The sequence below is a fragment of the Clarias gariepinus genome, chromosome 22, assembly GCF_024256425.1.
Source record: "Clarias gariepinus isolate MV-2021 ecotype Netherlands chromosome 22, CGAR_prim_01v2, whole genome shotgun sequence".
Lineage (NCBI taxonomy): Eukaryota > Metazoa > Chordata > Actinopteri > Siluriformes > Clariidae > Clarias > Clarias gariepinus.
Window position 1 is genome coordinate 12986186 of NC_071121.1, and position 14896 is coordinate 13001081.

A 14896-nucleotide genomic window follows, 5' to 3' on the forward strand; every position below is an offset into this window, starting at 1 on the left:
TGTTTGTTGCAGTTTTTAAACAGTCAGTAGAATGCAGATCTGACTTGGTCAACTTAAAACATTTTGTCACTTTTTTTTTTCACCTGCATTACTTTGGCCTTGTGTTTGTGATTATAAAAGCTTCTCAAAAAAAGTTTTTGGCTCCTTTTCATTATTTTTAGGGCCCAAGCACTATGACATCTGCCCTATGTTGTCATAGTGTGTGAAGGGCCCTATAGTTTTCCTAAGAATTATTATTATTTTATTTTTTTTACACCATTTTGGGGGACTTAACAAGGACATTGGCAGACAGGTTGAAATCTGCTGCCATTCAAATGCCTGAGAGCTCTTACACAAGATTATGGTGCATAGCTCATACACACTTACATGTACATTTACATTTAGGCATTTAGCAGGTTCCCTTATCCAGAGCGACTTACATTTATACTTCATTATACATGCGCCTTGTTTAGGGGCCCAACAGGAAGAACTTGTGGAATTTGTATGGGGTAAGGTAGTTGTCAAAAAAGGCGTTTGCCCACACCCGCCCAAGGCCATGCACAAATTAATAAAACTTACACATACATGCAAAATCTGGTACACATTTAGAGCTTGTTGACCTGAACAACTTTCATATTGCATGTCATAGGCTCAACTCAACAGGAAGTCAGTTAATTTGGGTCATTTGAAAAATGGAATTTAATACACTCTTCCTAGGAAATTCATACAATTGCCACCAAACCAGGCCTACTGTATGTGATCCTAAGACATTGAAGATGCAAAATGTTGAATGGACTTTTGATTTCTCAAACAAGTCAGCAGTGATGATGCCTCAAACTTATGCTAAAAAGTGGTTAATAAAGTAACTTTCTAAAGTAACTGTGGGACATCATAATGAGTGACATTATATTAAGTGACGTCACATTATGACATTACATTGAATGACATCGCATTGAGTAACGTCATAGTGTGATGCTTTCTTTTCAGGCTTTTTAAATGTCTTAACATAAAATCTCCCTAATTCTACACAGTCACACATCACAAATTTCAACTCTTACACACACGAATGCAAAAACACACTTATACATCACACACACTAACACTCACATGTCACACACACGCACACATACAATAACACTTTATTGACATGACAAATATTTAATGCAATGCTTAATTGGATGACCACCCTCTAAGAGATAATTTTACACCCTATTCCTCAGTTAAGAAATTCCATTACCTTAACTTCCTCAGAATGCTTAGTCTTCATTTTCACTTCCTTTTCTGCGGCTTGACAGTCATCCATTGCTTTTCTGTACTGCTTATTCTCTGTAGTGTCACAGGGTGCCTGGAGCCTTTCCCAGGGAACTTAGGGCACAAAATGGGATGCCAACTTTTCACACACATAATCACTCACACACCCACTGGGCCACCATGTCCCACAGACTGACGTTGTATGATGTTTTAAAAGTCAGCCTATGTTTTTGGGCGGTATGGGTGGTGTAGTGTTTAGCACTGTCTCCTTAAACGTCCAGGGTCCGGGTTCGATTTCCGTCGCTGCAGACATGCAGATTAGGCTAATTGTTGATTAGCCTAATCTGAGAACAGTGAGAATGTGTGAGTGTGTGTATGTGTGTGTGTGCCCTGCAATGGATTGGCACCATATCCAGGGTGTACCCCACTCCGTGGCCTAAGACTCCTTCCTGGGATAGGCTTTAGGCCCCCCGCGACCCTAAAAGGGATACAGCGGTATAGATAGTGAATGGGTATGTGTTTATGGAATCATTTAATCAATTATCTACAACATTCTGTTTATTTTATAATGAACTTGTTTTATGTCATTTTTCGAAATCTCCTTATATATATATATATATATGTGTGTGTGTGTGTGTGTGTTAAAACAAAGTGTAGTATGTAGGTATTATTTATGTTTATTATGCAAGAGGCTGTGTGTGTGTTCAGAAAAATCGTCCCAGATTCGAGTGTTGCGCATGCGCAGCGCGTGTCGGGCAGGGGACGCAGGTCGGGTAGTGACAGCACTCCTCTGCGGCGGTAGCGCTGCTGTGATGAAGTGCGGAAGAAACCAGGGGAATTCCTAAGAGCTATCCACCTACATGAACAGCTTAAATTGTGGTACCTTAACAAGCTTGCGTGTAAGGCGCATTTATATTGAATATGGTACCGGAATTCGGGAGCCATTGTTAAGCAGTAACATTGCAGTGTTTGTGAGTCAACGCTTTTCTGCCGCCTCAACAAGTCTTCCGCACTCAGAGCAACGCTAAGTTGGCTATCTGTTTTGCTAGCTAGCTAACTCGGCTAAAGCTTTTTGATACGCGTAAAGCCTACCAGGTAACGTTTCGTTGGTTTTCTCTTTTTGTAATTTTCTTTTTAAATCGGTCACGTTACGTATCGTTCTCCGTTTTCCACGAGCTGTTACTGTGTTGTTGACGTGTTATTAGCTGTAGTTTATCTTCTGTCTTGCTAGCCAGGTGGCTAGTTAACTAGCTGAAAATGTAGCTAGCCGGTGAGGGAAATGTCACTGAGATATATGACTCTTAAGTTTTTTTTTTTTTTTTTTTAAACGTGTGAATATTAGATAACGTAATTATTCTAGTTGTTTATTCAAGTCAGAGTAAAGGTTGATGGTTGATGGATTAGGCCAATATGACTGGCAGAAATTAGACAATCTGAGCAAGATTATAGTGAAAGTTTAAACGAAGCCACTTTATTGTTGTATTTCAGCTTTGGTATTTACACCAACATCACGTCCCTTAAATCTGGGATTTAACAGTCAACAGTGGTGTAGATGAAATCTAAAATTCAGTGCCCATTAAATCAGAATTGTTGTTTTTGTACGAGTTTGCCTGGACTCAAATTAACACACACGCACACAGTGTGTATCCTGTCCAGGGTTTACCCCGCCTCGTCTATTAAAAGTCTCCTGGGATAGGCTCCAGGTCCCCACGACCCTGTACACAGGATAAGCGGTATAATAGCTAAATGAAAGAATAATTAAATGCTCTCTGTAGCATTGTTTTTCCGTGACACACACATAGGTTGTACATTGCGTACCAGTGCAGCTTTCCTTTTCCCTTTTATGTGCACTCAGCTCAAACTTATGACCTTCCTGGGTTGTACTATGATGGTTCTAGCACGTTTTTGGGCAGTTTAATATACAGCTAACATATATGTATGAAAAAACAAGCTAGATGGTATTTGGTTAAAACACTGCTTTAAACTTGGTTCGTGCCGGTTTATTTATTTTATTTTTTGTAATAAACTGCAGTGCTTTTCCCTGTCCACCATGGTGTGTTTTAGTAATAAGTCTACTTTAAAGTTGAAAACAAGCTCTATTTAAACTTGGCTCTTATTTGGCCAGTTTGCTAAGTTGCTTTTAGATTCATCTGAATTTGGTGGAAGGTGTGGCGTATATCAACGCTGTTGCCCCTTTTGGAAATCAGTCAAGCCCTTTGTGATACAATCTCACTGTCTTCCTGTTTTAAAAGGAAGTATGGCAATGTGCAGAATTGAATTACGCTTCTCATCCTCCAAACTTCATGACTATTACTAACCTAAATATTTACTAGAAGTGCCTGATACAAACATGTTGTGTTTTATGTGACCTAGGTTCTAGGTCATGGTCCAGCCCCAGCCTTACGGGGACAGTGCCTTCCAGTGGGACATGGCAGGAGAGGAGGCTGTAGGGCCTGCCAGCCAAGGCTCTCTAACATCCAGTTCTCAAGGATCACTTAGGGTGCCACCTGAATTAGCTGGACATGAAGTGGTCAACAGACTTCTTTTGGATAACCACCAGTTACGAGGTATGGTATGACTTTCCATCCAAAATCACCAACACAGAGTCAGATTTTTGTATTTGTACTTCATTTTTGCAAGTTATGTAACTTTTTGACTCTCCTGCAGAGGCACTAAAGAGGAGCAATGATGCCCTGAGAAACAGGTGTGATGAGATGGAGGGATGGCAGCGAAGATCTAGGGAGGAGAGAGAATTTTTGAGTGGCAAGTTTCGTGAGGCACGGGCTTTGGTTGAGCGACTGGCTCAAGAGAATAAAAATTTGCTGGGCAAGCTCAACCTCAATGGCGGCCATGTAGCATCTCAAGGCACAGCTGTTGTCACAGAGACAACATGTCAAAGCCGGAGCCAAGAGAGTTCTTGTGCAGATAGTAATGGACTGCTGGAGGACAATAATGTAAGTCTGCAGAAATATAGTCAAGTCTTTTTTTATTCAGACAATAATAAGTTGAGTAAACATGACATCTGTCCAGAATATGATTGCTGTGTTTTTATGTTTGTTCGTTTTTGTTTCCAGGTCTTAGCCGTTATTGACCGTAAGGTTGATGCAGAACAAGACACCGACAGACAGACAATGCCTCGAAGTTTGGTAGAGAATTTACACTTTCCACTATACACTACAAAGCTTATGATAAAATGTATATTTTGTGTGCATTTATGGACCTAGTAAGAATATTTTGTGCGAGTAAGAGTTATTTACACATTTTTTTTGTAAAAGATTGCCCCATGTGTAAGAGGGTGGTGCCTGTCAGGAAAAGCCTGATTTTTGCTTCTAATGTAGCCACATACCCTACGACATAGCCTACGGCTTGATGTGCTCCTCCCCAAAAATGTAACAGCGCAGTCACAGTGACACAGACCGCAACAACTTTGATTGGTTCATCTGATAGCATCGCAATTTCGGCTTCTTCTACACTTGCATTTTTAATTGAATTGAATTTTTGGAACACCTTGAATAGTCATTTACCCATTTCCTATAGATTGATTAATCATATATAATAATGGCAGCAAGCACCCAATGATGTACCTATTACTGTTAATTACCTTTACCATAATTCACTTTAATTTCCAAAAGACACCCTAATCTTTACTGGTCACACAAGCTTAATGTATGATTCTGCATATATGGATGTTACCCATGGTTTTAATAAGCATTAGGGAAAAGGTGCACTTGTTCTTTGTTTCAGTATGCTTTCTTGCTTATGAATAGGAAATATGTGTCGCGTTTGTGGTTTTGCTAACTTTATATATCTCTGTGTTCTATAGCCTAATGAAGGCTCTAATGAAATCCTAAGGATGCTGAGGGGTCACAAAGAGAAGCTAGAGGAAGGAATGAGAGAGCTTAAGAAAAAAAATGAGGAACTGGAGAAGGAGAATATGGAGAGTAAAAAAGAGAAGGAATGCCTTCTTCTTACTGTGGACCAGCTACGCTTCAAACTGACACAGCTTACGCAGGTGCTTTCATTTACTATATATTGCAGCTAAAGCACATGACCTGACCCACTGATAAGCGTATTAATAAAAGTAAATTCGTAGATGTAAGTATTATGATAAAAATTGCACTGACACAAACACTCAAGTCATATATTCATTTTTTCATGATAAATTTTTGGTTGAAGTAACTTGATGTGTACAATAATTAATTATTACTATTATTAGTATTGGTATATTATATACATATACTACTGTATATGGCTGAAATATTTATGCTGTATATAGCTGCTGACCATCACACTCAAACAAGGGCTTTCCCTGTTGGCATGAAGCTGTAATTACACAATTGTATGGTGCACTTTGTATTAGGTAGCACAACCCTGCCCAGACAACTCTGTCTTGAATACAGTTGCTAATCTTGCCAGAAGTAACTATTCCAGCAAATTCAGTCCTAGGTCAGGTTGTTCAATGATATTAAGAAAACCCCAAATGCTAAATCATGTGATCTACAGGCTCTTGTAACAATGTATTATTATTTTCATTATTGCATCATTAGAAAATGACTGAAGGAATATGGCCTTTGTGGAAAAGTGTCTTGGAAAAATCTTCTTCTCTCCTAGGGAATATGGGAGCTCAAAGAGTTTATTTGTTTATTTATTTATTTATTTAGCCAAAATTGCATTAGAATAAACCACAAAAGTTCTGGAACAGTATATTTTGGACTGATGAGACCAAGGTGGAGATGCTTGGTCATCATGCACAGCACCATGTTTGGTAAACGAAGACAAAGCATATCGCCATCTGATACCAATTAGGTCATATCAAGCATGCTGGGGGAGAATTGAACATGTCTTACAGGACCTGGGAAACTTGTATTTAGTAAGACAACATCCACTACTTTAAGCCAGATAGTTTATCTGTTCAGCAGCTCAAGCCCTATCAAAATTGGATGAAGTAGCAGGTCAAAGTTCCCCAGCATACCAGGTTATCAGTATCTGAAAGGATTAAAATACAAGAACTTAAGAGGAAAAGTCAATGTCCAGACCCCCTAAAGAGGAGCTGTGTATAAAAAAATCTGTTTAGGTCACATATAGGTGTGCAAATAATTAAAATTGAATCATAACCGACATTAAAATCCTCTCATTGATGTAATCATGGCCAAGTCAATAAAAAGATTTACTGGATAGCCTTTATAGTAGAGTGCAAGTTATTAGAACAGCAAAGGGAGACTAAACCCAAAATGAGTTGTTCAGTAAGCACATATGGGTCTAACTGTCAGATCATATACTTTTGGCTATGTGATGTATTTGGATGATTTTATGCATTGTGCTGCTGCAACATGGCTCTTTGGATCAGGGTTCTTTTTTTGGTAAAGTAGCTGGTGTGTGTGTGTGTGTAACTGTGAGAGTGATAAAGGCAGTACTTTAAATTTAGAACTCACTGCTCTCTTTGTGAAAACTGATTAACCGTTAAAATACCTTAAAGTTAAAAAATGCTTAAAGGTTTGTGTCTTTTTTTTTAATAGACTGGTGCTGTTACAGATGATACAAATGCGTATGTCTCTCCAGAAAGGTACAGTCCTAGCACTGTTCTCTCCTGCTTTTTGCTTTTTTGCTTGCTATGGTCAATAAGGATTCTATACAGTTCTTCACTGCATGTGGGGGTTCTGGTTTTTGGACAAAACCCAGTTTTCTCTTAATTAATCTAAATCTTAGTGACTGTCCCTAATCAAGTTCACCTTAACCTTTTACTCCATGTGTCCGCTTAGCTTTCACTTGGCTAAACTAACAGAACAGCTTCAGGCTACTCAAGGCAGGTGAGGAGAGCTGTGCTTCACTGTATGTGTGCATGTACAGTACCTCCTTCCCTTTGTTGAGTCGCCACTGGTCCATTTAGAGCATGCTTTTCTGCTGTTTATAGTAAAGGTCTGGATCTGGATGTATATGCTTTGTGTTTGTCATTTGGCACAGGTATAGAGAGCTTCAGGAAAAACTGAATCTACTAGAACAGAACACAATGCAAAGAGATAGAACCGAGGCTCTACTTAAACAGAAAGAGAAGGAGAATATTCAGGTAGGACCACATACACACTTCTATTTGTTTTTCTTGACTTTTGGACATTGGTGTAATGTAGTTGTTTGTTTAAAAATGTATGACCACTGACAAGTAGATAACATTGATTAGCAATGATACACCAGTAAACTGGTGCTAGGATCATAGGCACCCATTTCTCCCCCTTGTTTTTACTATCTCTCTGACACTTCATGTTAAGAGTTTGAATGAACAGCCATTAAATGCAAATGTAACACTCAATCTCCAGGCCTTTTATCTGCTTCATTAGTCATAAAAGGGAACATGCCACACCTAGCCATGTAACTGTTTATCCAGCCATTTGTTTTAGTATTTATGAGCCCCCAAAGTGTGTATGTGTGTATGTGTGTATGTGTGTATGTGTGTATGTGTGTGTGTGTGTGTGTGTGTGTGTGTGTGTGTGTGTGTATGTGTGTGTGTGTGTTTAAATGGCTGTAATTCCTGACTGATTAATGCAACATCTAATGCAACCCCTTTTATTGAAGCTTAAAGTCATACATATTTTTATGTACATGTCTATTTTTTTATTTTGCAGCTGACCAAAGACAGTGAAGCTCTGAGGGCTCAGGTCACTTCTCTACTCGGTGAACTGAAAGAACGCCAAACATCCCTGGACAAGTGTGAAGATGAGAAAAGACGTTTAGAAGAAAGGCAAGTGAGCATGTTGTGTCCAGCTGTTTGAGTGAAATATGTTTGTTTCAGTGTTCTTAGACAGAGCAAAGGTTTAAACATATGTGCATGTTTGATTATGTTAATGTGTCTTTCCTTAGGCTGTGCGCTAAGACAGAGAACCTGCAGACTTTAGAACGTGACATGGATGAGCAAAAGAAGCAGCATTGTGTGACCGTGGACAAGTTACTTTTGCAGAAGCAGGACCTAGAGGCAGCACTGAAAAAAGAACGTACTGTCATTGTGGAGGAGAGGTGAGGCCTGAACTGCCTTGACTTCTGGGCTGCTATAGTTCCACTATAAAAATGCATTAGTTGTATTAAAAAATGTTACAATGATGAAACAAAACTGCTCTATCTATTTTTCATATCAACAGCAAAATAAACAGACCTAACTATCTGCCAAGTCTGATCATCCCACTACTGGTTCAATATCAAATATTCTTTACTTAGTGCATTATTTTAAGGGTTTTACATGTTGTTCAGCCACTAGTAACATCATCAGTGCTGGTTTAATCTTAATTTGCTCTTCTTGTCTGTTTATTCCATTCTAGGAGGAAGCTAGCTCAACTCCAGCATGCTTACACCTGTCTCTTCCAGGATTATGACTCCAAACTGAAAAATGAAAAGCTAGTCAATCACAGGGTGTGTGAAATGAGTTTTTCATTATATAATAATTTTTAAACCAATTGTGGTTGGAGTGGTTACCAATAAGGAAACTGGTTAGGTCGGATGGCTTGAGTGCCAGAAAGGAAGTATTTAATGTTTTTCTGTGTACTTTCTGTGTATGTCTGTCTGTTTCTGTGTCAGAGTGGAGAAACAGAGACGCTTACTCTCAGACTAGAGGAAGCTGAGAAAGCCCTCGCCCTAAAACAAGGTCATATCGACAAACTCAAGGAAGAATTGGAGCAGCAGAGGATCTTACAGGAGACCATTGATGTGCTCACGCAACAGGTCAGCAGGCAAAATTACTTGTGGTTTTCTCTTACCCATGCATCCCTCATGACTAACTGTAATGTGTTTTTATTGGCTGGATCTAGTTTACTCTTCCTTGATTTGAGGGAGAGAATGCTCGATGTTCTGATCGATTCCCTCAATACCTTATCTTATTTAATAAGCATTTACAAAAGGCAAGGTTAAGAAAATTTTGAGCCTCCAACTACAATTTACTTTACTTTCTCCTTCCAGTAACATAAACAAAATAACAGGAATCTTTTGCAGTACTGTTTTTTTTTCTTTCTTTCTTTCTTTTTTTTTTTGGTAGGTTGTGAGGCAAAGCTGCACAGTGTACTTGTACGTCTTTCTAGGGGTGTGGTGCTAGAGGCAAAAATAGTAAGATTGTGGTTTGTGCTTGCTTGTCTCCTGCTACAAGCTAGTTTAATGGAAAGCTATACTAATTAGGACTTAATTGCTACAGTCATGAAACAAAGTTGGCAAGTGCTTGAAAGGTTGTTCAGGCAGGAACTAGGGCATGCCTACAGTATTTCTTTGTGATACATAAATGTCAGTAAGTGCAATGCAAAGCCACAAAGAGGAGGTATGCCCCAATAAAAAAAGGTTATAATAATCACCCAGTTTAGAAAATATTTTTAAAATATGATATGTGGGTTATTAGGTACATGGTAAGTATTGGGGATTGTTTTGCATAAAGTACATGGTATTAACTCCAGTGTAATCAGAACTGGTTACAAGAACTTTTAGTACAATTTGTACAACTTGCAAGTAATATTATACTGGAATTTTAGATTCTCAGTAGATCTGAGGCTCAAGTTAACCAGTAGGTGTATGACTCGTGATCTTGCATGCTGTCTAAGGAAGACATTAAAATTCCACTGAAGAGGGCAACAATGAGAGTGGAAAGACTGGCACTCATCTGCTCTGGCTATCTGCCATTCATGACTGTCTTTATGCTCACAAACAATAGTCATTTTATGTTATATTTATGTCATGAGTGTCATAGTTAAGTTTGCAGATGCTCTGACCCAGTCATTTAGCCACCACAAATCTTGCCCTGTCACATTTTTTTTGTCTTTATGTTCATTAACTCAAAGGCAACTATGAATGGCAGATTGCCAGCTTAGATGAGCATCTGTCTTTTTACTCTCATTGTTGCTTTCCCTGAGGGGAATTTGAACAACTTTCTAAAACAGCATGAAAGCTTAGAAGCATCTAAATACTACTTATTTAGATGCTCCAAAGTAAAATACTACTTTGAAGCTAAAATCCCTTTTAATTTTTTTATTTACTTACGATATTTTTTACCTGGGTAATTTAATGTATATTCTGAATTATGCAAAAAAAATAAATAACTTGCATGCTCTTCTCCATATAGCAATTAACATCTCGTAATAGTCATTTATTTAAATGTTTTGTGTGGGATGGCAGGTTTTACTTCTTTTTTTAATCTTTTATAGTGCTTTTAATAAGCTATAGTAAGTAATATACCAACCATCCTTCAGTCATGGTTATTTTGGTATGCACGCACGCACACACATTTATACACATACAACTTCTCCTTCTTATGACGTTTTGCTTGCTTGTGAGACGTGTAACGTGTATGTCTTCATACACAACCTCTTTCTCAGGCGGAGATCTACAAGTCAGACTTTCTTGCGGAGAGACGAGCACGAGAGGAGCTTAACCAGAAGAAGGAGGATCTGCAGGAAAAACTGAATCAAACACTGACTGAACTCAATCTCCACAAACAGGAGAAGATGCAGCAAAGGCACATGGATAGCTACAGACCCCCACACATGCCACCTCCTGGTATGCACTATCTTATATACTATCCCTAATACAGTGAACCCTTGGATTGCGAGCATAATTTGTTCCGTAAGTGTGCGTGTATATCAAAACACTCATTCAAATTCAAATTTTATTTGTCACATACACAGTCATACACAGTACGAAATGTAATGAAATGCTTACACAAATTAAAGCGAATTTTAATATTCATATAAAAATAATTCATATACAGTCTTGTGCAAAAGTTTAGACACCCCTTGATAAATAACAGATTTTGGTGATTTCTTTAATTGACAAGATGACACAGTCTCTCTTGGAAATGGAAAAAATGCACAATATGTTTAGTTACTTTTTATGTCATAATTGAACAAAGATAAAAAATAAAAACATAATTGTGGCACTGTGCAAAAGTTTGGGCACCCTACACAATTAGTACTTAGTTACACCTTCTTTGGCAGATATCACAGCTTGCAAATGATTTTTATAGCCAGCTAAAAGTCTTTCAATTCTTGTACTTGGGATTTTCTCCCATTCTTCCTTGCAAAAGGCTTCTAGTTCTGTAATATTCTTTGTTCATCTTGCATGCACAACTCTTTTAAGATCTACCCACAATTTTTTAATGATGTTAAAATCAGGGGACTGTGATGGCCATTCCAAAACCTTCAGCTTGCGTCTCTTGAGGTATTCCATAGTGGATTTCGAGGTATGTTTAGGATCATTGTCCTGTTCTAAAACCAACCTCTTTTTAGCTTCAGATTTTTTACAGATGGTGTGATGATTGCTTCCAGAATTTGCTGGTATTTAGTGGAATCCATTCTTCCCTCCGCCAGTGCAATGTTTCTTGTGCCATTGGCTGCAACACAACCCCAAAGCATGATAGATCCACCCCCATGCTTAATATTTGGCAAAGTGTGCTTTTCATGAAATGCTGCTCCTTTTTTCCCCAAATATGCCTTTGCTGATTGAGGCCAAAGAGTTCTATTTTAACTTCATCAGTCCACAGCACTTGTTTCCAAAACGCATCAGGCTTCTGTAGATGGTCTGTTGCATATTTCTGACGTTGGAATTTATGATGGGGACACAGGTAAGGTTTTCTTCTGCTGACTCTTCTATGAAGGTCTTGTGGAACGGTGCACCACCACTCCTGAGTCTGCTAAATCTTCCTGAAGGTATTTTGCAGTCAAATGGGGGTTTTGATTTGTCTTTCTGACCAGCCTATGAGTAGTTCTCTCTGGGAGTTTTCTTGGTCTTCCAGATCTCTTCTAGACAGTTCTTCACAGTTCCACTGAACTACCATGTAATTACATATCTCACTGTGGAAACTGCAAGCTGACAACGCTTTGATATCTTCTTGCAGCCTTCTACAGCATTGTGGGCATCAATAACTTTCATTTTCAGAGTCTTACACAGCTGCTTAGAGGAACCCATGGTTGTTGAGTGTCTGCAAGTGTGTGAAGGTTTGAAGAGTCAATTAGTCATTTACTAATGACAGCTGTTGCATCAGATCTAACGGGCTGATTAAGTTCTGAAACCTTGTAAAAAGAATCTGAGACTCTGGGACTCATAGGGTGCCCAAACTTTTGCACAGTGCCATAATAAAGATTTTTGCTTTTTTTGTTTTTGTTCAATTTATGGCATAAAAAGTAACTATACATCAATGTTTGCTAAAAATATCCAAGAAAGACCATGTTAACCTCTTTTCAATAAAAAAAAAATCACCAAAATCTGTTATTTATTAAGGGGTGCCTAAACTTTTGCATAAGACTGTAAAAATAAAACAAATTAAGGCAGAGCTGACAGCTCTGTAAGTTATGTCTTTATTTAACAACAGAAAGGCGTGCAATAGTTAATCACTAACTAAAACTAATCACACATATGCTTTCTGCTTCCCGCATTTAGCTGCTTGTTTTTTTATTTTTTTGAACATGCAGATCCTTACCATTACCATCACTACTGCCTGGATAGGTGGGTTTATTGTTGTTGCAAAAGAATCTTAGCTGCAGTGATTGAGGCCAGAGAGAGGAGAGGAGAGGACACATACAAACACACGCACACACACACACACACATCTCTGCACGAGCACGTACAAACACAAAATAAAAGATGGTTTAAAGAAAAACCATTGGCTTAGTCGTGATCACGTTACTCTAGCCATCAAAACATGAAGCGCATACATGCCACATGATACTCAAGGATATTTGCTAAATCAAGAGTTGCTTGTTTATCAAAAAATTATTACAAATTCTTCTTATCTTGTTGAACGCTTGAAAACCGGGTGACTTGCAATCCGAGGTTTTACTGTATCCATTAAAATGTGTCAGTAGTGTGTCAGCAGTGTCATGCTTGGCCATAGAAAATGATGAGTAGTCACGTGGTGCTGTCACTTCAAAGTGAGACTGTAGGGATAATGCAAACCAGCATGCAATGAAAATATCATTTAAACACATGAAAGCCAGGCTTGGCCAACGGTGTGTGGTGTGTGACACTGTAGTATCTCCAGTAAGAGTGTCGGTACTAGTCAGTGTCCACTGCAAAGCTGTCCTTTATCCTCAATTACTTTATTACTTTACTTCACTGTTTGTGTCTTACTGATCTTTTCTTTTCTTTTGTGGTAGCAGTAGCACCATCAATTCGCCCTGCCCCTGAGCAGCCTGAATACCAATGTCCAAAGTGTCAGTACAATGCTCCAGACATGGACACTCTGCAGATTCACGTCATGGACTGTATCCAGTGAGAAGAGGAGAGGCGCCTTTTGAGAATAATGAGCATGATCTTCAGAGAGGGAATCTCTGAATGCAATCAAAGCAACTTTAGCGTAAACAATCTAAGCACAGATGAATCGATGAACAGAGTTAAAGTTTGTAAAAGAGCAGACCTGATGATTGTCTTTGCAACTGACCAAGAAAGATGATACTGTATGTAGCGGCTGCAATGGACATTTTATTTTGGGGAGCTGTCCACAGTGTACTATTTTACATAGTATGTTAGTTATCTGTTAGACAAGATGTGTACTGCCTTTTTGTGACAGTGACATGTAATGTACTGCACGCGTTTTCGATGTACAGCACAAGGCTATCTGTGACAAGTCTTTTTTTTTTTTAAATGTGCTATGTCTATCTGAATGTATGGATTCATATCTTTGTGTGTTAATATTGTCTATAATCTTGCTTGAATGTAATAAATACTTTGTACAGACTATTATGAAGAAATTTAAAGATTAAAAAACATAAATTGAAATTGGTTTCTAGAGCAATATACTTTATGTAGGTGAGCAAATCTGAAGTTTAATCAAAAAGATTGTAAGGAAAAGACTTACCTAAATATTGCAAGTACACATGTGTACACAAACCTGCCTTAAAATCATAATGTTTAGCCTTGTTGCTGGCATTTACCTTTTTATCATGTTAGAGAAACACCATTATGGTTGATGGTAGTGCTGGTTGCTATATCTATATCATGATTGATCAAAATTCTACCTCAGAAATGACAAATTAATGATTATTAGTTAGCTTAGTGTTTCAGTTCTTATTGCTTCAAAGTCACAGACAGGATGAAGTGGGGTCACTTCATGCACATGGGATGTTTTTAAGGAGACAGTTCATGGATAAAGAATGAGGAAAATAGAGATTCAGAAAATAGAGAACAATTAAAAATGAAATAACTGACAGGGCACTATTATATTGATTAAAGGTCAGGAATATCTGTTTTGATTTGTTATATTAATTTCCCAGCCCAGATTGCTAGTATTATAAATACACTTTATCTAGTAATCACTAATTTGGCCCCTGGTGTCCACCTTTGGAACATTCCTTGCATTATGTACATATTTTAAAATAGAGGAGTTAAACTGGCTAATGAATTATTACAATGCACAGATTTTAATTTCTAGTTATAGTTACTGGTTATAGTTTAGCTACAGAGGGCCCTTAAAATACTATGGGATTTGAAAAGGGTTGTGTTTCTTAAGGTTGGGTGTCCAGTATCTCTAGTGGTGCCCCTGATTAGCATGACTGACAAATCAAAGGTCTTCAGAGGTCTGCAAAATATTTTTTAAAGTACTGTATATATAAATATGGAAAAGGTGAAAATAGACTAAAACAATCAATATAAAGGACAGTTGTGCCTACCTTACGCCTCTCTTCTCCTCTACTGGAGTGTATCCAGATGATAG

The 14896-nt window shown here is 38.2% G+C and overlaps 1 protein-coding gene across 2 annotated transcripts; it reads left to right on the plus strand.

Moving 5' to 3' along the window:
* The first annotated feature begins 1994 nt into the window (after positions 1-1994).
* ikbkg (inhibitor of nuclear factor kappa B kinase regulatory subunit gamma) lies at positions 1995-13920 on the plus strand. 2 transcript variants are annotated; one of them, XM_053482924.1, is made up of 13 exons: positions 1995-2325; positions 3604-3797; positions 3898-4184; positions 4305-4376; positions 5054-5242; positions 6747-6793; positions 7192-7294; positions 7848-7963; positions 8083-8235; positions 8535-8625; positions 8791-8934; positions 10566-10746; positions 13341-13920. In XM_053482924.1, the coding sequence occupies exons 2-13, from the start codon at positions 3614-3616 to the stop codon at positions 13457-13459; spliced, it is 1686 nt and encodes a 561-aa protein (XP_053338899.1). In that variant the 5' UTR covers positions 1995-2325; positions 3604-3613; the 3' UTR covers positions 13460-13920. The 2 variants fall into 2 exon arrangements, with proteins under 2 accessions (XP_053338899.1, XP_053338900.1); XM_053482925.1 differs by having other exon boundaries at positions 13344-13920.
* Positions 13921-14896: the final 976 nt, after the last annotated feature.